The sequence below is a fragment of the Peromyscus leucopus genome, chromosome 8b (genome assembly GCF_004664715.2).
Source record: "Peromyscus leucopus breed LL Stock chromosome 8b, UCI_PerLeu_2.1, whole genome shotgun sequence".
In the NCBI taxonomy this organism is placed as follows: Eukaryota; Metazoa; Chordata; class Mammalia; order Rodentia; family Cricetidae; genus Peromyscus; species Peromyscus leucopus.
In genome coordinates this window covers 87,432,835-87,458,411 of record NC_051086.1, presented here as the reverse complement: position 1 = coordinate 87,458,411, position 25,577 = coordinate 87,432,835, and the positions used below count along the sequence as shown (strand labels likewise).

The window sequence follows — 25,577 nt, the reverse complement described above, 5'->3', positions numbered from 1 at the left end:
AAATATCTTAGGGAGCTGGTGAGATGGCTCAGAGGTTAAGAGCACCGACTGCTCTCCAGAGGTCCTGAGTTCACATGGTGGCTCACAGCCATCTGTAATGAGACCTTGTGCCCTCTCCTGTATACATAATAAATAAATAAATCTTTAAAACAAAAAAATAAATATCTTAAATGTTTCCCCCAATATATTGTTGATATCAGCATAGACATTTTACTCAATTACTTGTCAGATCAAATTTATTTGATAATTTATGTATTCAAAATAAGCCACAAGATTTATCTTTTCTTATTATTGTTTGTTTTGTTTGATTTATGAGGAAGGGTCTCTCTATGCAGCCCTAGCTGTCCTGGAATTCCCTGTGTAGAGCAGTATGACCTGGAACTCACAGAGATCCTACTGTCTCTGCCTCCTGCATGCTGGAGCTAAAGATCTAAGTCACCATGGCCAGAGCAAGGCCTGTGTTCCTTAAGGATACATACATTTCCATTATAAATATTTGTTTGCTTCATGTAAATCACTAAATTTCAAGTAAGCACATTAATGTCTAGGTAAAGTTTTGGAAAGCTCAAGATGTTTTTTTCTTCATGATCAGTTTTATAAGTCTGAATAATTACTATCAGAATTATTTCTTCTGGCAACTCATTATCCTATTTGTGTACTAGATTGCATTCTGCATGCCAGTCCCTGGCCTTTGTTACGTTAGTATTATAAGGGTAGCGTTGCCTTGATGTCCATCCGTTGACACTTTGTCACTTTGTATTTGCTTCTCCCATTTTGTCTTTTCTCCTTAACTCCGAACTGAGATTGTATCCATATAACTATTATTTTTAAAAGACATATCACAGATCATATTGGTTAATAACATGTTCTTACAGATACCTTTTTTAAATTAAATTATCAGGCCAACCCAGTGGGAAAGCTACGTGCCATGCAAGCCTGGTGACATTAGTTCAACCTACTGTGGAAGGAAAGAACTGAGACACAAAAGCTGCCCTCAGACTTCCATATGCCATAGCATGAGTCCATGCATGAACACACACACACACACACAGAGAGAGAGAGAGAGAGAGAGAGAGAGAGAGAGAGAGAGAGAGAGAGAGAGAATAAATATTTTTAAATAAGTTACCAGTTCTTAAAATTTTTCACCTGTAACCATTCAAACATTCTGCCTCTTGAAAGGAGAAAAGATTGGTGTCAGTGGCCTGAAAAACACTGTTGGAGAAATAGGAGTTGACCTCAATGACAGAGAATATGTGAACCTGCTGGAAACATTGCCATTTGATGGTAAGCTGCATGCATGTTACTGTGACCTCCAGAAACTATCTAGTCTTTCAGTTCTACTTTTTGAAATGTATGTAGTTTTGTGGGGTTTTTTTTTAACTTTTCCCTTTCCATATGTGTGCAGTGTGCATGTGTGGTGGACATTAGTTTTTCAGTGTGTGTAGGCACAGTGTGTAGGTGTGCATGCACGTGGAGTCCCTGGTTGATGTCGTGAATCATCCTCAATACTCTCCTTCCTCATTCACGGAAGCAGTGTCCCTCAACCAAACCCAGTCCTTCACAGGCATAACTGGCTCACTAGAAGCTTGCTGGAGGACCCCCATCTCTACTTTTTAAGGCTAGAATTACAGGGCCAGTGGAGGGAGGGCTGCCACACACACTGGCATGTACATGAGTTCTGGGGACCTAACCTCTGTTCTTAGTGCATGGTGCAAGCACTGAAGTGTGTATTTTCAAATGTGTGTGTGTGTGTGTTGAAATGTTGCCTGCTGCTCCTATGATGCTTCTGGCACAGAACTTAACACTTTTTTTTATTTTATTTTATTTTTATTTTTATTTTTTTGGCTTTTCGAGACAGCGTCTCTCTGTGTAGCTTTGTGCCTTTCCTGGAACTCACTTGGTAGCCCAGGCTGACCTCAAACTCACAGAGATCCGCCTGGCTCTGCCTCCTTAACTCTTGAAACATTTTCCATATAATCACTGTTGAGAAGAAAGAAAATAAAGCGTTCCTGCTGCTTTTTCAGTGCAGGGAGGGAGGGGTACATCTTTGATCCTGGTACACAGCAGAGGTCCTCCTGAGACATCCCTGCCCTCTCTAAGACACTTTTCTAAGTCTTGTTACTAAGATTCACCTTTCCTTACCTTTTACTCCTCCCCGGACGCTAGACCCTCAAAGTTCTTGTCTTGATTCTCATTGCTTAGGAGTAGGCCAAATTCCTCTCCCTTTTCCCTCAATGTTGTTTCTTCTTTAGCCAAAGAAGCTCAACGTGTTCCCAAAATAAGCCTAGTTTAGTTTAGCGTAGTTTCATTAGGTGAGTCGCACACTGAAGCCAAGGTTAACCTTATACTCACTATGTAGTCCAAGCTGGCCTCAAATTCACAGCAATCCACCTGTCTCCCAAAGTAAGCTTTAAAAAGCTTAGCCAGACATGGTAGCAGCTGTCTGTAATCCCAGTACTAGCGAGGCAGGGGAAGAGATGGAGGGAGTGGGGAGGGATCGAAAGATAGTCTGGGCTACATAGTGAAACCCTGTCAGAGGGAGGGAGGGAGGCAGAAAGAAAAAAATTAACTTCTTCTTGGGCTGGAAAGGTAGCTCAGTGATTAGGGGCACAGGCTGCTCTTGCAGAAGAACTGTGTTTCATTCCCCACCCATTTGGTGTCTCACAACCATCTGTAATTCCAGTTCCAGGGGATCCGGTGACCTCTTCAGATCTCTACAGACACTAGGCATACAAGCACACACTTGGTAAATAACATATGCAAGCAAATACTCATACATATAAAATTAAAAATAAATCTTTTTTTAAGTGCCTTCTCAACAAATACCTACTTCTGTAAGTAATTCTTGTATCAGATCCTAAAAAAAAATTAACTTTTTCCATATTTTTACACCAGTTTGGAAGTTAGGAAAACCTTCAAGTATGATTCTTGCTATTAAGGATTTGCTGCTGCCTCTTAGGGCACAGACATGTCCACACTTTAGTATGAGATAAGTGAAAGTAAAAGAAGGAATATGTGGTAGAAAAGAAAGATGGAGCCGGGCGGTGGTGGCGCACGCCTTTAATCCCAGCACTCGGGAGGCAGAGCCAGGTGAATCTCTGTGAGTTCGAGGCCAACCTGGTCTACAGATCGAGATCCAGGACAGGCACCAAAACTACACAGAGAAACCCTGTCTCAAAAAGACCAAAAAGAAACAAAGAAAGAGAGAAAGAGGGGGGAGGGAGAGAGGGATGGAGGGAAGTGGGAGGAAAGAAAGAAAGAAAGGAAGGAAGGAAGGAAGGAAGGAAGGAAGGAAGGAAGGAAGGAAGGAAAAGAAAGACAGAAAGAGAAAAGAAAAGAAGGATGGGGGACTTCAAAAGTAGGAAATATCCCAGCACATGGGAGGCTGAAGTAGAAGAATCCAGAGTTCAAGGCAAGTCTGGGATACACAGCAAGACCCTAGCTAAAAGAAAAGGAAAAAGAAGAAAGGCTAAGAGAGTATCAAGGAAGCAGGGATGGAAAGATTGTATGAACCAAAGGGTGGAGAGGACTACAGTGAAACACGTGAGGACCATTGCACTTGGGAGCCCACAGCATCTATGACTATATGTATGAGAGCAAACCATTGGTTTATGTTCCAGCATGGATGAGGAATGGACATGACAGTCCCCACCCCTGGCTGAGAAGCTATAGACAGTTGGGCCGCTGCTAAGGGAGATTCTGTTTTCTTTGGGAATGTGGTCCCTGGCAGGTTGCTCCAGAAGGGGACCCTATATCCATTCATATACAGGGAATACTAGTTGGATTCAGTGGGCAATTTTAAAAAGTGGTGGTGTTGGGAGATGCTCAGCAGTTGAGTAGTTGCTGTTCTTTCAGAAGATTTGAATTTGGTTCCCAGTATTCACATCAGACAGCCCACAGCTCCTGTAACTCCAGGTCCTAAGGATTCTACCCCATCTTCTGGCCTTCAGGGGCATCCACAGAGCATGTACACTTGTGTACACACAAAAATTAAAATATTTTTTAAGAGGACATGAAGTTGGGAAGAAAACATGGGGGAAACCTTGGTCGTAAATATGATTGAAACACAATATATACATGTATCAAATTCTCAAAGAATAAATAAAATATATTTTAAAAGTAATTGAAGGAGCTGGAGAGATGACTCGGTGGTTAAGAACACTTGCTGCTCTTGCTGAGGACACAGGTTTTGTTCTCAGCACCACGTCAGGTAGCTCACAGCCATCTGTCACTCTAACTCCAGGGAATCTGATGCCTTTTTCTGGCCCCTGAGTACACCAAGCAGGCATGTGGTGCACAGACATACATGCAGGCCAACACTCATACACATAAAAGGTAAAATTAAATATTTTTATAAATAATTAAAGTTGGAAACAAAAATAAGAATGATGAGTGCAAGTTTCAGCTCTTGTATAGAAGCCAGTATTTGTCTTGGAGGTGGGTGTATTAACAGAGCAGTTACTAACCCATAGCATTTGTCTGGTCCCAATGATGTTCAGGAGCCATCCTTGACACACAACAACACCTTATCCCAGTGTTACAGTGGAGGAAACAGAGGCATAGATCTGCTTAAGCTAATTAATAGCAAAGCCTGAGCATTTACGCTCGAGCTCTCAGCCCTACACCAGACACTCTGTGCCATCATGACGTTCGTTCTTAATTTCATGACTCGAAGGTGGAAGAGGACCCACTTCTTAAGGTCAACCACAGAATGAAAGGCTCACCCTATATTCACTGAGACATTCTCTGTCCTGAACTGTAACTTTCTCTTTTTGTTTGTTTGTTTTCTACAGAAAATAACAAAGTTTTTCTAAATAGACTCCTGTCAAGTCTGAGGGCTTTCAAAGGTGAGTAGTAAATGTTAGGAGAAAGTAGTATATAGGATTGGTTTGAGATTCTCCACCTTTGTCCTTTTTTCCTAGTTTATGGTCATGATTCTTCTGGAACCTGTTCTACACATTGATCAGTTTGGTCTTTGTTTATGTATGGCATGTAAATAGGTCAGCAGCAAGTTCAAAGGAACCAGTTTTGAACTCACAGCTTTATTTCTGTGGGTCTTGGACAGATCTCATTAGTACTTGACTATCACTGTGCTGGACCATAGCCATCACAATGCTCAGCTAAGAACTGCAATTTAATAAAATGACCAGTTTAGAAAATACTGCAACTCAGATTCCAGTTTTCTGGTCATAAGCACTCCATATTTTCAAGCCACATATAATTAAAATATCACCATTTGCGTAAGTCACAACTGCTCTAAGATCTCGTTGGAAGTTGGCATCCATGACACCCGAGTGCTGGTCTTTATGTTTAGTAGTCACTGTCTTCCAGTGCTGGAAGAAATTATCATGCCTGAATTTGAGATGAAGGAACTGACCTAAAGAAGAGTCACAATATAAAAAAGATGTTTAATACACATGGAGTTAAGATGTCCCCAGTATGATGGGCATCTAGAATACCCATCCATCTGGCCAAGGAATGAAGGAGTCCTTCTGAGACTTACTACTTATTATGCACTTGCTGTCTCTGGACTGCTGACTATGGCAGTGATAATCACAGGCATCATTTATGCTGTTCATGACATGACTATTTTTACTAGGACAACAATTTTAACTTCTCTAAGTTAAATGATGTCATAACTCTACCCAGTTCAAAAGCAGCTTTTCTTACTGTGTCCATCTTTTATGATTACATGTAACTTTTTTACATTACATGTAAATTTTTCTGTGGAATAAAAGTTTACTCAATAGCACCCACTTAAGTAGATGTTTAAGCTCCAGAGATGCTGTTTGGTGTCTGATTTTTTTCTATTATAGTAAAAACTATAATGTACATTTACCCTTCTCCCTTTGGCATGACCTCTTCATATGAAAAGTGGAATTAGTAGCCCAACAGTTATAAAAACTTAAAAGGAGCATGATTGCTAAACTACTTTCAAATAACTTTCTGATTCTTTTTTGTATGTTTATTTGCCTTTGTTTCTTGAGAAAAAGTTTCACTATGAAGTGCCGGCTGGCTTGGAACACTCTGTGAAGACAAGGCTGGCTTCAAACATGGTAGAGATAGATCTACCAGCCTCTGCCTCCAAAATGCTGGCAGTAAAAGCATGCACCACAACCAAACAAATTAACTCTTAACAAAAGCCAGGCCTGTCGAAAGTTACTCTAATTTAGCAAGTCTTTATGTCTGGATTGAGTTTTTCTCATGTGTCTGAACTTTTTTACAGGTGGAAGGGTTGATCCTAATAATGTGAAGCCACTCCTCCAGAACTTAGGGCTCAAACTCAGAAACAAAGAATTGAGAAGTGTGGTACAGAAGCAGGCTGCTGCTGGTGGTAAGCATGAGGACTGACTGCCCTTGGGTGTCAGGAAACAGAATCTTGGGATTAAATATAAGAGAGTCTAAGATTAAGCAGGCATGCTGATGCACACCCATAACCTCAGCACTTGGGAGACAGAGGCAGGAGGATTGCTGGAAGTCCCAAACCTACCTTCCTGTGTGGTAAGTTCCAGACCACACACACACACACACACACACACACACACACACACACACACACACACCACATACTTCTACAATTAGATTGATCTGAGAATTTTAGGTACTATTTATGAAGAAGAATTTGGCCTGGAAATCAGAAGGAATTCTATCTTTTGTCATTTTTTTAGTAATCTGATGTCATCATGCTATTCCCTCAGGGCTTGGGAGTACACTGACAGGTCAGGGCCTTGTAGGAAAAAAGAAAATGGGAGCAGGGGTAAAAGAGAATGCATTGTAAAGATAGCCAGAAATAATCAAGAAAGAAAAATCTACAAAGGAATTAGTGGAACACCATCAACATTCCCGAAGGTATCCAATAAATACAGAAGTGGGAAATGTTAAAGGGCAACACATCAGGAATCGATGGGGTACAGGAAACATCTAGGTCAATGTCTACATATATGTGAGTCACACACACCACCACCACCACCACCACCACCACCACCACCACCACCACCACCACCACAGCTTTTGAATGGTTTCGTTACCATTCTTAGAAGGCATCTAAAAACCCAAGGACTGAAGATATGATACATAAATACCATGAAGACACGATACTTCTCATAGCCAAACCCTGTGCTCAAGAGAATGGCCACCGTCCAAGGTCCTTCTTAATAATGAGGAATGCAGCTTTCAAAACAGGAAATGTAAATTTAAGGTTAAACACAAATAGATTAGTAAAATTTATAGGCTCTCATCAGATCCTAATTTATAATTTGTCTAAGTTATATATATATCATCATCTTAATTGTTTATGTTCTGTATTACAGCTAATCGAAGTATCCCTCTGAAAAAAATATTAGCGGATGTGAACTCGGTTGTAGGCAAGTTAAAAGTTCTCTAAAGTTTAAAACCCTAAATTTTAATGCTGTCCTCAGATCTTTTCATTAATACATAAACTCACAAGTCCAGGAGGCATATAAACAAAACTCTGGCATCTTCTTAGTGTTCTGCTTCCTCATCTAGATGTCCCAAGGGTGGGTGATGTTGGCACACAAGCGTGAGGATCAGATTTCAATCCCCAGAACCTACATAAATAGCAAGTTGTGGTGGTCCACCCTTTTAATCCCAGCACTGGGGAGGTGAAGATGGGTGGACCCCTGGGGCTTGCTGGTCAGCCAAACTAGCATAACATGTGAGCTCCAAGCCAGTGAGAGACACTGTCTCAAAAAGGTGTATGGCCCCACAGCTGGAGCTGACCTCTAGCCTCTATACCCACACACACCTGCACATACCCATGCACCCACGAATACACCCACACAGGCATATACAACACACAAGTGATTTTTAAGTGTACTAAAAGAGCTCCCCTCCTTAGAGTGAAAGAAACATGGTTTATTCTCTTCTGTTGTTTACTCTGCTTTGGAGCCTTTCTGTGCCTTGGTTTTCTAACAGTTACATGTTGTGATATTTGTTAATATTGCAAATTATGCTTACTACTTCTTTTTTTTGAAGGAGAAAAAATTAGTGCTAAAGATGTGAAAAGTTTTTTAGAAGCCGCTGGAATAACATTAACACCTAAAGAATACTTAGAACTGATGAGAAATCTACCGACTGACGGTGAGTTTTTCAAACACTATTAGAATGTTAGGAAAAGTTAGGTTGGGTGTCAAGATACTTTAAAAAGTGAACACTTTTATCTCCTGGTATAATTGACTGCATCCCATTTGTTGTTGTTGTTGTTGTTTTTAAGAGCTGTCAAAAATTTTTCATAGGACCTTGTTCTTGCCTCAGAAAGTGTAATCTTGTTCTTGCACTGGGAGTCAGCAACTCTGTTTTCTTGATTTCCTATGGTTGAGAATGAAAGCCATTATTCTGTTCCAGTCTCCCTACCAGGGAAAGCTAACTTTGGAGATATAAAGGAAGGGAGGCTGGTGGGAATAGGGAAGAGGAAGAGAGAAGAGAAGCAGAGAAAAGATGGACTGTATTCCTATAGGATGTAGTGACAAGCTATTACTTCCATCCAGTTTACATGTATGCTCTGAAAGTTTTCTCCATTCCTCGCTTTGGAATTCAAGCAAAATATCAAACTATTTATAAGGCAAATCACTGAAACGCACCAAAGCACCTGGGTGGGATGGTAGCTCTGCCCTGTCCTTCTGAATGGCTGGCACCACTTTTCTGTGATGTGTGTGCCCCTGTTTTGCAGATAATGGAAACATATATGAAAACAGACTGATCGACCGTCTGAAATTGTTCGAAGGTGAGGGGCAGGATGAGAAGAAGGGTGAACAGAGCCCTTGCCTCACACTTGTATCTGGTTGTGCTCTCATGGGGACCACCCTCTCCCACGCCAGTCCCACACTTGCTCTCCTGGCTTCCCACGCCAGTCCCACACTTACTCTCCTGGCTTCCCATGCCAGTCCCACACTTGCTCTCCTGGCTTTCCATGCCAGTCCCACACTTGCTCTCCTGGCTTCCCACGCCAGTCCCACACTTGCTCTCCTGGCTTCCCACGCCAGTCCCACACTTACTCTCCTGGCTTCCCACGCCAGTCCCACACTTACTCTCCTGGCTTCCCATGCCAGTCCCACACTTACTCTCCTGGTTTCCCATCCACATTTTCCAAATAATTTTTCATTCTGCTGCTAAGATTAGCTTTTGACAAAAATCAGATTGAAATCTGGTTGCACATAGAAAGTCTCCTTTGGGGCTATTACTTGGGGAGAAATTTCCTAACTCGACAAGCTAAAGTGAGCTCTTGAGCCCTGTGTTGTACCTGGTGGGAGAGTGAGTTCACACTTTTAGGGATTTTCCCCTACACCAAGCAAAAGCATTCTCAGTTCTCTTTGCATTTTGGCCATTTCTGTGCACTTGAACGTCTGGGGGCTGACACTCTTGCTAACAGCCATGATATAGGGGAATCAATGAAAGTGTTCTTAGTCAGCAAAGTTACTAAGTTCCTTTTGTGTCTCTGATTCTTTCCTTAGGTGGGACAGTTGATGTCAATAACTTAGAAAATGCTTTGGAAAACTTGAAAATCAAGCTCTCAGATGAAAAACTAAAAGATCTGTCAGAAAACCTTCCATTTGATGGTAAGCATGTGACTGGTATCAGACCTTCCAGGGACCCTCGCCCTGCATCTGTTTTGATGCTAATATGATTTTTTTATCTTTTGTTTGTTTGGTTGGTTGGTTTTTCAAGATAGAGTTTCTTTGTGTAACAGCCCTGGCTGTCCTGGAACTCGCTTTGTAGACCAGACTGGTCTCAAACTCACAGAGATCACCTGCCTCTGCCTCCCAAGTGCTGGGATTAAAGGATGATTCACCACCACCCAGCTGATTTTTTTTTTTTATCTTGAAGAATCTAGTCCATGTAAGAGCACATTTTGGTTTAGTATATTTTCATTAATTTTGATATATATGACATAAGTGCTAGAGTGAGTTATGGGGTAAATATCTTTACTTGAGGGACACTGAAGGTTATTATAGTGAAAGGGTTGCTAATTTCACATTAATTACATCATTTCAGTATCTTCCAAAAGCTATGTCATCAAACTACATGTTTCTCTGCCTTGTAATATATAGACTTCCTTGTCTGTTCCTCCTCTATTTTGACACTGTCCACAGGATTCCAACCTGGCCTCAAGTCTTTGATAGACGAGCAATTTTGAACTACAGTGTTATATCTTCTCTTTAAAAGGAACAGACAGGAGAGAAGAGACTCCCACAAGTCATCCTCTGACATCTGCAAGGGTGTTGTGACATGTGCGCACCTACACACAGATACACACGGTGGTGGTTTGAATGAGAATGGCCCCCAAGGGCTCTTATATTTGAATGTTTGGTTCCCAGTTAGCAGAACTGTCTGGGAAGGACTGGGAAGTGTGGTGTTGGAAGGAGTGTGGCCTTGTTGGAAGAGGGTATGCCACTGGGGATATATTGGCTTTGAGGTTTCAGGAGCCCATGCCAGGCTCTACCTGTAACTTCTGGTTAGATGTGATCTCTCAACTGGAGCTCCAGCACTGCGCCTCCTGCCACACTCCCTGCCATTATGGTCATAACTCACCCTCTGAAACTGTAAGCCAGCCCCAGTTAAATGCTTCCTTCTATAACTTGCCCTGGTCATGGCATTTTATCACAGCAACAGAATAATAACTAAGACACACACACACACACACACACACACACACACACACACACACACAAATAAAAAATGTAATAAAATAGACTTCCAGTCCTCTTATTCTCACTACCAAATAATGTAGTCCTCTTATTCATTGCAATTATAGTCCCTGGATGCCTCTTTGGTTTGTATACATAAACCATCTCCTGATTTCTCTCACTATCCAACACTCTTCTGTCCCTCTGCTCCCTGATGATCTCAGCATTGGATTGGCCATCACTGAAGTCTCACATCCAGCACTGAGCTTTACTATAGAATGGTGTGAGCCTGTCTCTTCAGATTAACTTCCTCTTGGGTAACAGAAGGACATAAGAACATTTTACCTCCACTCTCTTCCTTCTCTATGTTAAGGTGCTTCTCTCTTTAGTTCTGTGCTGGTCTTTTGTAATTTAGAGAAACATCAGTGGTCGGATTAGTTATTTGTCTCATCACTGAAATGAGCCCATGACAAAGGCAGCTGGAGGAAGGAGGTTTGTTTTGGCTGATGTTTTAGGAGATGCGGCGGCAGGGATGGTGTGTATGGCAGCAGGGATGGTGTGTGGGGCGGCAGGGATCATGTGTGTGTGGCAGGGATGGTGTGGGTGTGGCAGGGATGGTGTGTGTGTGTGGCAGCAGGGATGGTGTGTGTGGCAGGGATGGTGTGTGTGTGGCAGGGATGGTGTGTGTGTGGTAGGGATGGTGTGTGTGGCGGCAGGAGCAGGAGTTCACATCCACTGTCAGGAGGTAGAGAGCAATGAATGCCTGTGCTCAACTTCCTTCTAATCCAGTCCAGGACCCCAGGCAAAGGAAGGATGCAACCACAATTAGGGTGGATCTTCCTACCTCAAATACTCTGGATAAGCCCTCACAGACGTGCCTAGAGATTTTGTTTCCATGGTGATTTTACAACCCATCAAGTTGACAATCAACATTGACCTAGTAGTGTAATATTTTTATAACACCAATGTTCATTCGGAGTTACTCAAGTGTGCACACATTCTTAGCTTTTTATTCTTTCTTGCATCTCCAACTTTGCCTTTAGGATGATTTTTCTTCTGCCAAAAGTAAATATCATTGATAAATACTCTTTTTCTGCTATAAAATTATCTATTTAGTCAGTTTAACATGTGATACATGCTTATATGCTTATACCACTCAAGAGGCTGAGGCAGGAAGATTGCAAGTTTGAGACTACCCTAAGGTTTGTATCAAGAGCCTGTCTGAGTAAAACACACACACACACACACACACACACACACACACACACACACACACACACACATGAGTTTGCTATAGTTCCTGATAGATATGTTTTCTGAGCATAGAATTCTCGTTAGTCATTTTCTTTCATACACTTAAAGTATCACCCTACAATCATGTTTTCTAATGTTGATGGGAAGTCAATTGTAAATCTTACTTATTCTTGGAGAGTAATTGTTCTGCTGTTGTTGCTTTTAGGACATTTACCTTTAGTTCTGAAGCTTCACTGTGATGTGGAAATTTGAAATGGATTGATTTTCATGTATCTGCCTTAGGATTCATGGGCTTTTGAATATAATTGAAATCCTTTATCAGATGTATAAAACTACCAGATATTTTCCTTATAATCTTGTCCTTATTCTGTAGGTTTTTTTTTTTCATTTCTTCCATAACTTTGATTAAAGAAAGACAAACTATCTTCTTTGGCCTTGATTTCTCTTCATTTTTGTCCATATGTTTTCTTCCTATGATCCATAGAAGTCTTAAATATATACATTTTGTAAGTGGTAAGAATTCTCAAAGCACCCATCTGCCATCTTGACTGTAAGGAGTATTTGTAATAGAAATAGCCTCCTAAGGAAGAATGGAATTACATACTAGTGGCATTTCCTTTATTGTAAGAAATACCAATAATGAGCATAGTTTCCAGTTTTCTTTTTGTCCTAAAATGTCCTACATCTTTGGCCTGGGGCGATGGCTCAGCAGTTAAGAGCACTGACTGCTCTTACAGAGCAGCTGGGTTTGGCTCCCAGCACCCACATCGTTCCTCACAACCATCTGTAACTCCAGTTCCAGGGGATCTGATGCCTTCTTCTGGTCTTTTCAGGTCCTGCACACAGATAGTGCACAAACATACATACAGGCAAAACACCTATACACATAGTATTTTTAGTGAAAAATTAAATATACTACTTCTTCAATTCCAACAAGTTTTACTGACTTGAGGACCCGCTAGTAGACAGTATAAACTAAAGAGAACAAGCCTGAAGAGAGGGATGTACATGCTATGCAAAGCTTAAGATCTTCTTTTCTTTTTCTTTTAGGAGTGTGTGTGTGTGTGTGTGTGTGTGTGTGTGTGTGTGTGTGTGTGTGTGTGTGTAGTGGGCAATATGTGCCATGGTGAGTGTGGAGGTTAGGGGGCAACTTTCTGGAATCAGTTCTTTCCTTCCACCATGTGGGTCCCAGGAATTGAACTCAGGTCATCAGGCTTGGCAGCAAGTGTCCTTGTCTACTGAATAGTCTTTCCAGCCCAAGGCTGAGACCTTGAAAAAGAAAAATAGAGAGTAGATAATGAGATTAATAGTCAACATATTTCAAGAGTAATTTTCCTTATTTCATGTTTGTGTATGTATGCTATAATTCAAAACAAATCAGCAAAAAGTCCTACTTAACATCCCCTTTACCTCTGAGTCGGCGCACAGTTATTCATGTATGTGTGACTGTGGCCTTTTTACAGCCTCTGGGAAGATTGATCTGCAGAGACTAATGAAAGAAGTACGAAAATTCACAGGTAAGCAAGGCCTTTTGTAAAAGACACAAGACTGTTTGTTACACAAAAGCTTCACATCTACATACATTTTTGAAACTGAGTTTTCTTAGCTGGACTGCAGTGCACGCTCATAATTTCAGCATTCAGGTTGCTAAGGCAGAAGAATTGCTGCAAGTTCAAGGCCAATCTGGAGACTTAGTGAGAACCAAGTCAGCCAGGGCTAGATAGAGTTCATCACAGTAATTCAGCATTCAGGAACACTGCAGAGGTTCGAGGCTAATTTGTCCTACAGTAAGGAGAGTTCCAGACCAGCAGAGCTGGATAGAAGAAGCTTTACACAATGCTGGGGGTGTTCTGATCTTGTCACTGGCTTTACATTTTTTAACCTGCATAAAGATTACATCTGTTTATTTAACCTTTGGCAAAATTTTGTGATTATCTGTGTCTATAATGAGTTCTACATTTATTCTGAAACCTCCGTTAGTTTATGCTTCGTGTCACCATGGTAACACAGCTAACAAACGTCATCATGCATTCAAAATACTCAGCAACTACTCTCACTCAGGAAACATTAGGACAACTGTGACAGTATGCCAGTGATGTGGCTTGTGAGGTGACCCATCTCATCATCCAGCCAAAACAGAGGGCAGTACAGATCTGAGCTAATGTTGGTACACCTGAGATTAGGTACAGCCATGCAGGGGCTTCCTGTGCATCTCTTTGTTGTAAGCAGGATTAACACCTCTGAGGCCATTTAGAGCATTGCAACCCATAGTTTCTTCAAATTTGAACACATTTCCATGAGTCCTGTACCAACTTACTTTTATCATCTAAAGTCAGCAAGCAATTCTCACTTTTGCTATTGCCATTTTTTTTTCCAAAGGAGGAAAAATTGATGCCAAACTCGCACAAAGAGTGCTGGGGAACATGGGCATAGAGCTCACGAACAAGGAAATCAATGAGCTACTGAAAAGGCTGCCTGTCGCTGGTAGGTACTCTGTTGACTGGAATGCATCTCTGTGCTTGTATAAACTTCAGTGTGAGAACATCCGAAAACCTGACGCCTCTTCTGCCCTGCAACACCTAAAACACAAAGAGAAAAATTGTAATTGGGCCGGGTGGTGGTGGCATATGCCTTTAATCCCAGCGCTCGGGAGGCAGAGGCAAGCAGATCTCTGTGAGTTCGAGGCCAGCCTGATCTACAAAGTGAATTCCAGGACAGAGTCCAAAGCTACACAGAGAAACCCTGTCTCAAAAAAAAAAAATTGTAATTGGAACAGTGTTGTGTCTAGCATTTAAATTTGTTTTGATAGTATCTCCCCCCACACCCCACCAACATCTTTAAACTTAATCTTGGTATTAAAAGTGTTGTTCCTGGCTGTGGAGATGGCTCAGTAGGTAAAAGCACTTGCTGTGTAAGACTACTGATCTGAGCTCACATCCCTGGAACACATGTAAAAGTTGCATTGCTCAGGTCTACAATCCTGGCCCTACCACAGTGAGATGGGAGGTAGAGACAGAGTCCCCAAAAGTTTCCAGACCAGCTAGCCTGGAATACACAGTGCAAGAGCAAACAAGACAGACCCTGTCTCAAACAAGATGGCTGATAAGTACTGACATCCAAGATTGTACTCCAGCCTACACACACACACACACACACACACACACACAAATAGATAGACAGATAGATAGATAGATAGATAGATAGATAGATAGATAGATAGATAAGCAAAGTTTAAATAAAGAGGACAAAACATGATGAACTAATGGTAACAGCAAGAAGAAAGGGAAAGCAAGCTCGGCATGAGGAAAGACATCTGTCAGCCACACATTCAGAACTCTGTCCAGGGCTGGGGGAAGGCTCAGCGGTAGGGCACTTGATTAGGTGCACAAAGCCCTGGGGGAAAAAAGAGGAGGATAAAGGGAGACCTTGGGGACTTAGATACATGGAAAGCCCTGGGTTCAGTCCCCAGCCCCAAAGAAGGTGAGAGGTGAAAGTCACAAAAGAAGGAGGAGGAGGAACAGAAGAGAAAAGAAAAAGAAAGAAAAAAATTCTTACTTTGCACTTCTTTATAAAGACGTGTGTAGATATGAGAACTATAGAAGTATAAATTTAAGGGCTAGAGGGATGGCTCAGAGGTTAAGAGCACTGGTTACTCTTCCAGAAGTTTTGGGTTCAATTCCCAGTAACCACATGGTGGCTCACAACTATCTATAATGAGATCTGGTGCCCTCTTCTGGCATGCAGGCAGAACATGCAGGCAAACACTGCATACATAATAAATAAAGAAGTATAAATTTCAAAGGTAAATTCTTATAATGTGCACTTAAAGTTATATCCTTCTATACCTTTTTACAGTATATATAATTTTTCTCTAATTTTAAATGTTTCATATTTTACAGATGATGGGAAGATACCTAAAAACATATTACTTGATCATATAAAGTGGTTTCCTGGTAAGTGATAATCACAATAAAGCAATTCAAACTATTATCTGTGCTTTACCTTGACTTAACAAAAATCATGTCATCATTATATAATAATCAGGTGATTTATTTTCTCTAAGTTTGTAGATCTTTTAGATGCAGCTATAACTAATGCAGTTTATAATTTTCTGTTATAATTGGCAATGCAAATGCTTCAAATTCTGTTTGCAAATCAAGAGTGCTAGTTGTTGTCTGATATAATTCATACTTCATCTGAAAGATACAATTTATAGTATATAGAATCAGTACATGCAATCAATGTATAAATAAAAATTTACATAACTCTTCTGATAAATAATTAACTTCTAAATACAACCTTCCTGCAAACTGTAGAAAACGTCCCTGAAGCAGGATTGGCAAAATACATTGTGTTCTCAGCTTCCACCGTGTCTCTGCAGCCCTAAGAGTTGTCTGATTTTACCATGCTCTGCGTTGCTTCCATCTGTGGTAACTTAGGCTCCAGCTCCTTCATTTGTGACCTCCTTCTTTCCTCAGGGGGCAAGTGTCATGCCTCCAAAATGGATGCCATCCTAGAAGACATGGGCTATGAGCTGGAGGACGAGGAAATTGAAGACCTGCAGAGCCATCTGCCCATTGAAGGTGAGCATGTCATGGTGTCTTCGGAGACACTCTCAGCTCTTCCAATAAACTTCCAAATATACTCATGGGAGAAGCTGTTATCCCAGACTGTAATGCTTCAGCCAGAGGTGACTTGTCTGTTAAGCAAGGAGTTCCACTTGCAAAGCTAAACCCTAACACCACTGAGAACACTTAAAGACCCAAGAAGCCAGAGAAATAAAATGAAGGAGCATTTCAACAAGGAAAAAAGTGACAGGAGCTAAGAATCAGTGCTTAAGAGAGCCCATTGCTTTTCCAGAGGATCTAAGTTCCATCCCCAATACCCATGTTGGAAAGCTCACAGTTGCCTAAATACTCCAGCTCCAAGGGATCTGATTCCCTTTTCTGGCCTCAATAATAATAATAATAATAATAATAATAATAATAATAATAATTCCATCAAATCACCAGGAAGCTCAGGAAAGGAAACATACCTAACCAACCGTTGTAGATTTTCTTAATTGATAGTTATGTGTATATATATTGTGTAACGTAGTGTTTTAAAGCTTACTTATTGAATGGTTAGATCTAGCTAATTAATGAAGGCCTCATCCCACACAGTTACCATTTTTCTGTGATAGCAAACGGCATGTGTATTTATCCCTTTAAAGAACTCAGCAGACTGTCGCTGCCAGCTTTGTCCCTTGTGGAGCAGTGGACGTCTATGATTGTGCATCCTCTGACCAGCACCCTGCTTCCAGCTTCTGGAGGTCAACGTTTTCATAGTCAACAATGAGAGAGAACAGTGTCTGTCTTTGCCTCTCTTGTCTCAGCTCATATAAAGTCCTCCAGTTCATCAGGGAACTCTCACAATGACTGTATCCCAGCTATTGGGAACAGTGTTGTGTGAACATGAGCTCACAGACCTCTGTTCAATACACACAGTGCCTTCCTTTGATCTACCAAGTTGTGGAATTGTTGGTCAGGCAGTAATCCTATTTTTGTTTTTGAAGAGTTTCCATGTTGTTTTCCACAATGGCTGATGTTACTCCCACCAACATTGTTTAAGAGTTGCTCTTCCCCCCGGGCAGCAGTGGCGCACGCCTTTAATCCCAGCACTCGGGAGGCAGAGGCAGGTGGATCTCTGTGAGTTCGAGGACACCCTGGTCTACAGAGCGAGATCCAGGACAGCACCAAACCTACACAGAGAAACCCTTTCTCAAAAAAAAAAAAAAAAGAGTTGCTCTTTTTCTCTACCCTTAACATTGGCTCTTTATTGTCTCTCTAGAAATGGCTGCCCTGCCTCCAGTTAGGTGATGTCTCGTTGTGATTTTGATTTGCATTTCCTTATGGTTAAGCAATGCCCCAGGTTGGTTTGTTTGTAGGAGGTTGGGGTTTTTTTCATATACTTATGCTGAAACTACATAATGCTGTTATCATAGCAATTGAGACAAAGTTATACTGCTTCCTAAGGTACCAAATCCTAGACTGAGTCTGCCTCCAAGAAATAACCTTCCTTTAATTTTAAATCACAGTCTTGTCATTCAGACCTGATAAGAAGGGAGGTGAGTTGTCAGCACTTAGAGCCACTTCAAGTAAATCTGGAGCCAACAGTCCCCTGTGTATGATGACTCCTACTCTATGCAGACAGATGGTTGGTTAGTTAAGGCAACCGGAAGCCATAGCCATAACCTCTAGCTAGCCTCAACACTAAGGAAAATGACACTTCTCCAGCTTAGTCTAAAAACCTCAACTAGAGAAAAAAAACTCTGTGTGTGTGTGTGTGTGTGTGTGTGTGTGTGTGTGTGTGTGTGTGTGTGTGTGTTTTGAGGGGTCTTGTTTATCTGAGGGAGGTTGTTGTTTTTACTTTAATTTTTTAGAGATGGAGTCTTATTATATAGCCCTGGTCAGTCTGTAAACCAGGTTGGCTTCTAACTCACAGAGACCTGCCTGCCTCTGCCTCCAGAGTGTTGGAATCAAAGACATGCATCACCACACCCAGCCAGAATTTTTTTCTCAATAGTAAAATCATATCCTCAGGTTCTGGACAAAAGAAGCTACGTCTGGCTAGCTTAAGCACAAAAGAAAACTGTGGAAGGTCATAGAGTGATTCATAGAATCAGAAATTTGAAAACCCAGGGTTGGGAAGAGCAAAGCCAAGGCTGCATCAAAACGATCACATGACCACAGAGCTAATTAATAGTGTTATCAGGTGATGCAGCTGGATGTGTCACCTGTCCACACTTTTCAGGATTCTGAGTCAGAAAGTCAATCAGGCTCACTGAATTACATGCCCAAAAGACAAGGATAGGGTAGGACACACCCCTCCCTGAGAAGGGAAAGCATTGCACCCAAGGAACACAGAAATGTGTGCTACTTAGCTGACTCAGGTGGGAAATACTTCTTAATTGCATTATCCTCAGCTCTCAGCTAGGGGTGATAATATAGACTTAACTTTTTAAAGTATATTATTTGGACTGGGTGGTGGTAGTGCATGCCTTTAATCCTCGCACTCAGGAGGCAGCGTCAGGCCTGGTCTACAGAGGGAGTTCCAGGACAGCCAGGGCTACACAAAGAAACCCTGTCTTGGGAGAAAAAAAAGTATATTATTTGGCTGTATAAATAATTAGGGCAACTTCTATAATCCTGTAAGGAGAATAGAGAAGCTATATAACCTTCTGTCTGAAAGCAGCGTGGCAACTTCCATAGATATTACAATACATTGTGTATTGTTTGGAGTTAAAATTATGAATAATGTATCTATTTAGAAGCCAGTCTTCTACAATTCTCACTGTACCATGAAATTTTATTACATCGACTTACTTAGTTTTGTGCTGTTATAATAGAATACATGAGACTAGGTAAATTATGATGGACAGAAGTTAATTTCTCATAGTCATAGAGGCTGGGAAGTCCACTATCAAGGAATTAACATGGTAGGAGCTTCCTGCTACGTCACCCATGGCAGAATGCAGAGAGGTAAAAGGCATGTGCCTGTGTGAGAGAAACAGACAGAGCAGGCAAGAGCAAGCAAGTGCAGTCGACCAGGAGGGGCTGCAAGAGGGGTGGGTGTAACTCATCTTCATAACAAAACACTTCTCACTAGTACAATCCACCCATGCAGTGAGACCAGTTCATCAGGACCCTGCCCACACGACCTAGTCACCTCTTAAGGTCTCACCTCTCAACACTGTTAGCACGGAGATTGTCTCCAACACACATTCAAACCATCAGAACACCTTTATCTCTATCTTCATCCAAATCACGCAGGGGCTCCTGGGTAGCCTGCCTTTGTCCTTCACTGGAAATCTTTACAGTAAGTGAGATCTGACTTACCCACTGACTATTTGTACAAGGTTATATGAAGAAGATTTAGTTAACAAGAACTCAGAATTATGTACTAATTAAATAGCAAATTCCCTTTTACTGTTTCAATTCTGTTGCACGCCTGGCCAGATAAACTAACAATCTCGGTGATGTAACCACAACTCATACTTATCAAATATTAACTGCCTACTACTTATGTGGCACCAGATCTATGTTATCAATAGTCCCAAAGCAACCCTGTGAGGTAGGTTATTATTTATTAATTAATTATCTTAATTTCTCTGATGTGGAAACTGAGGCTACATTACAGAAGTTGATAAATAGAACCTGAACAGATCTACATAGCTTCAAGGATTTAACTTCTCCACCAAATAATATTGCTTCTTAGAAAACATACAGAGTTGTAGAGATTATGAGTGAATGGTAGCTTCAAGGGACAATGTGACCTAGAAATAAGATTTTCAACAAGTCAGCATATAATTTAAAAAAGACAAATGTTGGAGACCTTGGAGTTGGAAGCATAAAAAGAGTGTTCAGTAATGGCCGCATGTACAGCAGTGGGAAGCACAGGCAGGGAGTTAGGTTCCGGGGCACCCTAGAGTACCTGTTCAGAGAGTTCCAGGTCAGTCTGGGCTACATAACAATGCCACAACACTGCTTTTCAAATCTGAAATACTCAGGTGACCAAACAGATTGCTCTTGAATTCTGACATAGAACAAGTCAACTGGAAAGATTAAACAATGCCTTTTAAATTTCCTAGCACCATTGTGTATAGAATTGATACATTCTGCAATTTCTCCTTCAGTGATATATATATATATATGTATATATACATATATATGTATGTATATATATATGTATATGTATGTGTGTATGTGATTTAGATATATATCATATTTATAGATCTTCAATTTTTAATTCCATGCTCATCTGGGGATGAAAACTGATGTATTTACAGAACAAATCAGGACAAACATTCGAATGTCAATGTTTTATTTCACACTGTAAGACCTTAAGTTTTCTGGGTCTGAGTCACTTATTTGTATTTTGTCTTACAGATGGAAAGGTTAAACTGAGTAAGATGATGGAAAATGTAGAGTCATTCACAGGTGAGTAAAAGGCCATGGAGGAAAAATGATTTTAAATGGCAATATTTTACATTTATGCTTTTAAATATCCAAGCACCATCACAGGGGCTTTGTTAGTACAATAATTTGTTAGTTTTATTCATATATTAATAATATTTTATGGATCTTTGTGATATGGCTCAGCAGACACTTGGTGCCAAGCTTGATGACTTGAGTTTGCGCTCTGAGACCCACATTGTAGAGAGAACTGACTACTGCAAATTGTCCTCTGACCTCCACAAGGGTGTCCCCAACACACACTAAATAAATAACAAATGTGATGAAAAATAGAAACATTTTATCCAGTAGTCCAGATTAGTTTTGAGTCATATGCTTTTTGACAAAATTGTTAAACTCTTCTATTGTTGTAGTATCGTATAGCAATTTTCCTAGATTTTTTTCTAATGATTCAAATCAGTTGCACTGTTCAAACAGCCAAAATAAACCTAGGTAACCACGTTCACTGGTGAAATAATGCATTATAACTGATCTTTTTAGTAATAAATCACCTTGTCATATTATCATATATCATAAAAAAGGAATGTGTAGCATGCAGAAGGGAGGGGCTCATGAAGCCCTGCCCCTAGCTGAAGAGCTGTTGGCAGTTGTTAGCCAATTGTTGAGAGGGAGAGTCAACTTTGTTTAGTGTTGTGATCCATGGAGGCTGCTCATGCTCCAGTAGATGGTGCCCTGCATGCATGTGCATAGAGACAACAGAAATCCAACTCAGGGAGTTATTTTTATAAAAAAGCAAAAGAAAAAGAAACACACATGAAGATGGGTAGGGCATGTGGGGGGGATCTGAGTTGGAGGTGGAGGTAGATACGTTCTAAATACATTATACTCATATATGTAATTACCAAAGAACACATTTTTATTTATAGACATTATTTATCTATAAAAATGTGTATATAGTCATTTATATCATAACAATACCATTCTCTGAACTCTATTTTAGAATGCTAGTTATTATTGTTGTTCTTAGTGAAATGATCCACATGAGATAGTTACTGACAATCACACTGATTAAGCCAATGAAAAGTTTTAAGTCCGTTTTGTGGGGGAGAGGCACTGGCCCAGCCAAGAGTGAGCTTGTGCCTCTAAGAGTAAATTGGTACCCAAGCTCAGCAGTACAGTTTCTAACGGCAAAAACCACAAAGACCATAATTTATATCAAAGGTATGTAAAGGTCAGAGGAACCTTGAAATATTCATTCCTGGAAGAGCACAGTAATTATTTTAGACATAATAAGTCAACTATTTTTCATTTATATTTTTTCAAGTTATTTTAGGGTTTTTTAAAAATTATTTTGGTTAATACATCTGGACAATGGTCAAGGTCATGGGAATCTCAAATGTGTTGCCAAGGCAGCTGTGACCATTGGGAAGGAGAATAGAGGACTGAGGACTATCTAAACAAGCACAAAACAGAGTCAGAACAGGATGACATTGCCTTGGGTGTTTCATTAGAACTTACAAAATTCTTTTTCTGTCTAGAATTAAGCAACTGATCCCTTTTACTGATGTCCTCTCAGACTCTCAGCTGAGACTTTTGACTATTCAGTCCTTCCGGTGCATGCAGATGACACGCTTTAAAAATCACGTGTTGCTCTCATTTCTACTTTTCTCCAAAGGAAGCAAAGTGGATGTTGATGAACTAAGTGGCACTTTGAAAACCACAGGGATAATACTCACACCTAAGGAACGCTGGGACCTGCTAAAGACCCTGCCTGTCACCTGTGAGCATTTCTGATCCCGCTTCAGCTCCTAGGGGACTTAGTTTGCGGGTGTATATCATGGGGGCTGAGGGGCAGTCGCTGAGCATGCATTCCACATTTGTTTGTGTCCAACATATTGAAGACTTCTCAAATGGTAAGATGAAAGTCCAAAGTCTTTGTGTTCATGGAGACTATTTGACGGAGGGTCTCTATTGGATTTGAGAGCTTCTTAGGAAAGGAATTAATCTATGAATCAAGATCTGATCATGAATTTTTGAGTTGAGATATTACTTCTGGAATGTCTGATAATCCTAAAGCAGAAAGAAAAATAAGGGCAGGAGAGAAGGCAGGACCAAAAAGAATGAGTTAGCCTCAGTACCAGCCTAGCGAAGTGGAACATTAGGAGATCCAATGCTTCACTTTATTAATAAAGCCAAATTGAAGAAAGCTGTGTGGAGAGCGGGCTGGATAAGCCAGGTCCTATAAGGTTACAGTTTCGATGGTGGTAGTCATCCACGGTCCTGTTATGGACGTCTGTACCGCTTTGTCTGTGACCGTGGTTATGTCTTCCGTTACAGATGATAATAAGGTGTATCGCAACCGACTGTTTGATGGTTTAAAAACTTCGCACAGTGAGTAACAAATACAAGGTCAAGTGAGACAGGCCTTCAAGTTTGTGTTTCTTTCTGGGAAGTCTGCTTATCTCTCAATGGTAACAGTAGCTTATTTCCATTGAGGGTAGGTCCAAGGCAGTATTCTGTCCCACAAATGCTGCAGTGGCAATTTTCTTAACGCCACGCCCCATGTGCATTACACTGATCCACTTGTCTCATGTCTCACAACTTGAACGTGGAAACAGTTATTTGAGGCCACATTCTTGCCCATGGTGCTATATTCAACAGTTTATCAATCTTTTCATCCCCCTTTCTGGCTTTTAGCTTAAATTCCCAGAGATAATTTACTGTTGTGACAGGTTTCAAACCTGGCGACCACAATTATGGTTGTTTCTGACACCTCTGCTGTGAATAAATGAGGAACAACTAACAGACATTAGTCACTTCCTTTGCTGTAGGTGTCTACGGCAAATTTTAGCAGCATACCTTGCGACATGCATAGGGGGTGTTCCTTTCTTCCCCTCCCGTCTATCCCCTGCCATCTTTTTATTCTTCCTTCAAACATTCATGGCCTTGCTTCCTTCCCTCCTGTGCGACCCAGTCCTTAGAGCTAAGGAGAATTTTAAACGTTAAAACATAATTTTACATTTTTTTCTTATTGCATCTCTTCCTTTCTCAAGGAGGGAGAGGCTTTACAAGTAAACTAGAAACCATTATGGAAAACTTCAACTACCAGGTTGGAAAATCAGACTTGAAAAGTCTATGGAACTTCTTGCAAATTGACGGTATTTTATTTACTACTTCTAATTTCTTTTAAAGACCATTGAGCCCTTCTTGTAGACTCTGCATGGGTATTTTTTCTCAGTTATTCTTAGGAAGGAAGAAATACTTGTGGAGTTATAATCCTCAAGGGTAAAAATAGGGCTTCTTCCAGGTGTGGTAGCATACACCTTTAGTCCTAGCTCTTGGGGTGGGGGTAAGGAGGAGAAGCAGGCAGATCTCTGTGAGTTTGAGGTCAGCCTAATCTGCATAGTGAGTTCCAGACCAGCTAGGGCTACACAGTGAGTCCCTGTCTCAATAAAGTTAGGTAGGAAGATAGATAGATAGGATAGATAGATAGATAGATAGATAGATAGATAGATAGATAGATAGATATATTAGATATAATAGATAGATAATATATATATTCTCTTAATCTATTATCTACCAGTATTGACAGAGGACTGATAAAGGCATTGCTAAGCTTATATTGAACATTACAGGGAATTTTTAGAAGTTATTGGGATAGCTGGTAGAAAAGGCCAGAAACGACAAGTCAAGTGAGGAGGGAAAAGGGGTGTGGAGTTGTCTGACATGGAACACACAGTAAAAGGCAGTATGTTTTCGTTCAGCTAATAGGAGATGGGGTGGAACTGTCAGGTGGGGTAGAAATAGAATGCCAGTGATTTCTGCCTGGAAAAAGTTTATCTATCACCAAAAGAAGTATCTTTTAGGTCCCAGTAACCATCTAGAAGAAGATTCAATTTAGCATGCTAATTCACCTCCTACAAAAATTCTGTTCCATGATTGGATACATTCAGAAAATAGCAAATGTCTCCTGTGAATACAATGACAACTTAGAAAATCTCACAAGCAAATAAGCAAAGTGTGGTCTGTGTCTGACTTTGTGTTTCAGATGCTGGACGGTTCTCACTGAGCTCCTTGGCAAATGCAGCCAATTTGTTTTCTGGTGAGAAGTAATGATGGAAAGATTTAAAAATCAAGATCCTTTGGGGGAGTGCGCGTGCGTGCGTGCGTGCGTGCGTGCGTGCGTGCGTGCGTGTGTGTGTGTGTGTGTGTGTGTGTGTGATCTCCATTTCCTATCTCACTGTAGGAGTGCTGGGATTATGAATGCACAACACTGCATCTAGCTTTATTACTTGGCTTCTGGGAGCTGAACTCAGATCATCAGTCTTGTAGAGCAGAGGCTTTTGCCCATCTCCCTGGCCCCCTGCTTTAATTTCATTGAGTAGAATTTCTATACTTTAACTTTTATCTCTGTTACTTCTTGACCCCATGGAATTTTTAGGTTTGGTCTCTTGATCATATCCCATGAGTTCTTACAAGCTGTAGTCATTTTTTTTTTCTTTATTGCTATCTAGTTGTAATATTAGATCAGCCTTGTCATCAATCCCTGATATTCTTTCTTCTGCTTGATCTAGTTTATTGGTAATTTTTCTACTGTGCTTTTCTTTAATTCATTAAGGATTTTTTTTCATTTCTAGTATTTTTGGTTCTGTTTTGATTTGTTTTGTTTTGTTTATCAAAATCTTAATTTCCTTGCTGAGTTTTCTCATCCATGTTGCTAACTTCC

The 25,577-nt window shown here is 40.7% G+C and overlaps 2 protein-coding genes across 2 annotated transcripts in view; both read left to right on the top strand.

The window, feature by feature from the left end:
* LOC119086963 overlaps positions 1-7,595 on the top strand; it is a 111,467-nt gene extending 103,872 nt beyond the window's left edge. The window contains exons 61-64 of the mRNA XM_037201094.1: positions 1,180-1,284; positions 4,794-4,847; positions 6,227-6,334; positions 7,311-7,595. Coding sequence (XP_037056989.1) covers positions 1,180-1,284; positions 4,794-4,847; positions 6,227-6,334; positions 7,311-7,384 — 341 coding nt within the window. The 3' untranslated portion in view covers positions 7,385-7,595. The remainder of the gene's footprint in view (positions 1-1,179; positions 1,285-4,793; positions 4,848-6,226; positions 6,335-7,310) is intronic.
* Positions 7,596-7,980: 385 nt separating this feature from the next.
* Efcab3 (EF-hand calcium binding domain 3) overlaps positions 7,981-25,577 on the top strand; it is a 104,359-nt gene continuing 86,762 nt past the window's right edge. Inside the window, exons 1-12 of the mRNA XM_037200901.1 lie at positions 7,981-8,100; positions 8,690-8,743; positions 9,471-9,575; positions 13,361-13,414; positions 14,277-14,381; positions 15,797-15,850; positions 16,376-16,480; positions 20,825-20,875; positions 22,527-22,631; positions 23,189-23,242; positions 23,905-24,009; positions 24,900-24,953. Of these exons, the coding sequence (XP_037056796.1) occupies positions 8,079-8,100; positions 8,690-8,743; positions 9,471-9,575; positions 13,361-13,414; positions 14,277-14,381; positions 15,797-15,850; positions 16,376-16,480; positions 20,825-20,875; positions 22,527-22,631; positions 23,189-23,242; positions 23,905-24,009; positions 24,900-24,953 (868 nt within the window). The 5' untranslated portion in view covers positions 7,981-8,078. The remainder of the gene's footprint in view (positions 8,101-8,689; positions 8,744-9,470; positions 9,576-13,360; positions 13,415-14,276; positions 14,382-15,796; positions 15,851-16,375; positions 16,481-20,824; positions 20,876-22,526; positions 22,632-23,188; positions 23,243-23,904; positions 24,010-24,899; positions 24,954-25,577) is intronic.